The sequence below is a fragment of the Penaeus monodon genome, chromosome 30, assembly GCF_015228065.2.
Source record: "Penaeus monodon isolate SGIC_2016 chromosome 30, NSTDA_Pmon_1, whole genome shotgun sequence".
Lineage (NCBI taxonomy): Eukaryota > Metazoa > Arthropoda > Malacostraca > Decapoda > Penaeidae > Penaeus > Penaeus monodon.
The window spans coordinates 5,388,980-5,389,268 of record NC_051415.1 but is presented as its reverse complement, the minus strand read 5'-3'; the positions used below and the strand labels follow the sequence as shown (position 1 = coordinate 5,389,268).

At 54.3% G+C, this 289-nt stretch overlaps 1 protein-coding gene across 1 annotated transcript in view; it reads right to left on the bottom strand.

Annotated features, from left to right (window-relative positions):
* The window catches only part of LOC119592277 (NACHT and WD repeat domain-containing protein 2-like), a 51,166-nt gene that overhangs the window by 31,311 nt on the left and 19,566 nt on the right, over positions 1 to 289 (bottom strand). The window contains exon 6 of the mRNA XM_037941108.1: positions 4 to 229. Coding sequence (XP_037797036.1) covers positions 4 to 229 — 226 coding nt within the window. The remainder of the gene's footprint in view (positions 1 to 3; positions 230 to 289) is intronic.

Below are 289 nucleotides of genomic sequence, written 5' to 3'. Positions count from 1 at the left end.
CACCTATGGTAGTTAGAAGCCTCGATCCTCGCCGGAAGCCTCACGTCCCTGAGATCTGACAAGAGCTTCATGGCTTCCCCGTCGATCTGCCGGTTCACGATGTCGATGAAATTGGCTGCTCGACGTAGGTTCTGCAAGTTGATGTTGTTGATGTAGCGGACGAGGGCCAGCGTGTGGTTCTTCGTGTTCTTCACTGCCAGGATTCCGTTGATGACCTCTCGTTCCGTTACTGGGGAAGGGGGGGGGGGAGAGAGAATAAAGGAAGGGTGATACACGGGGTGATTTGAGA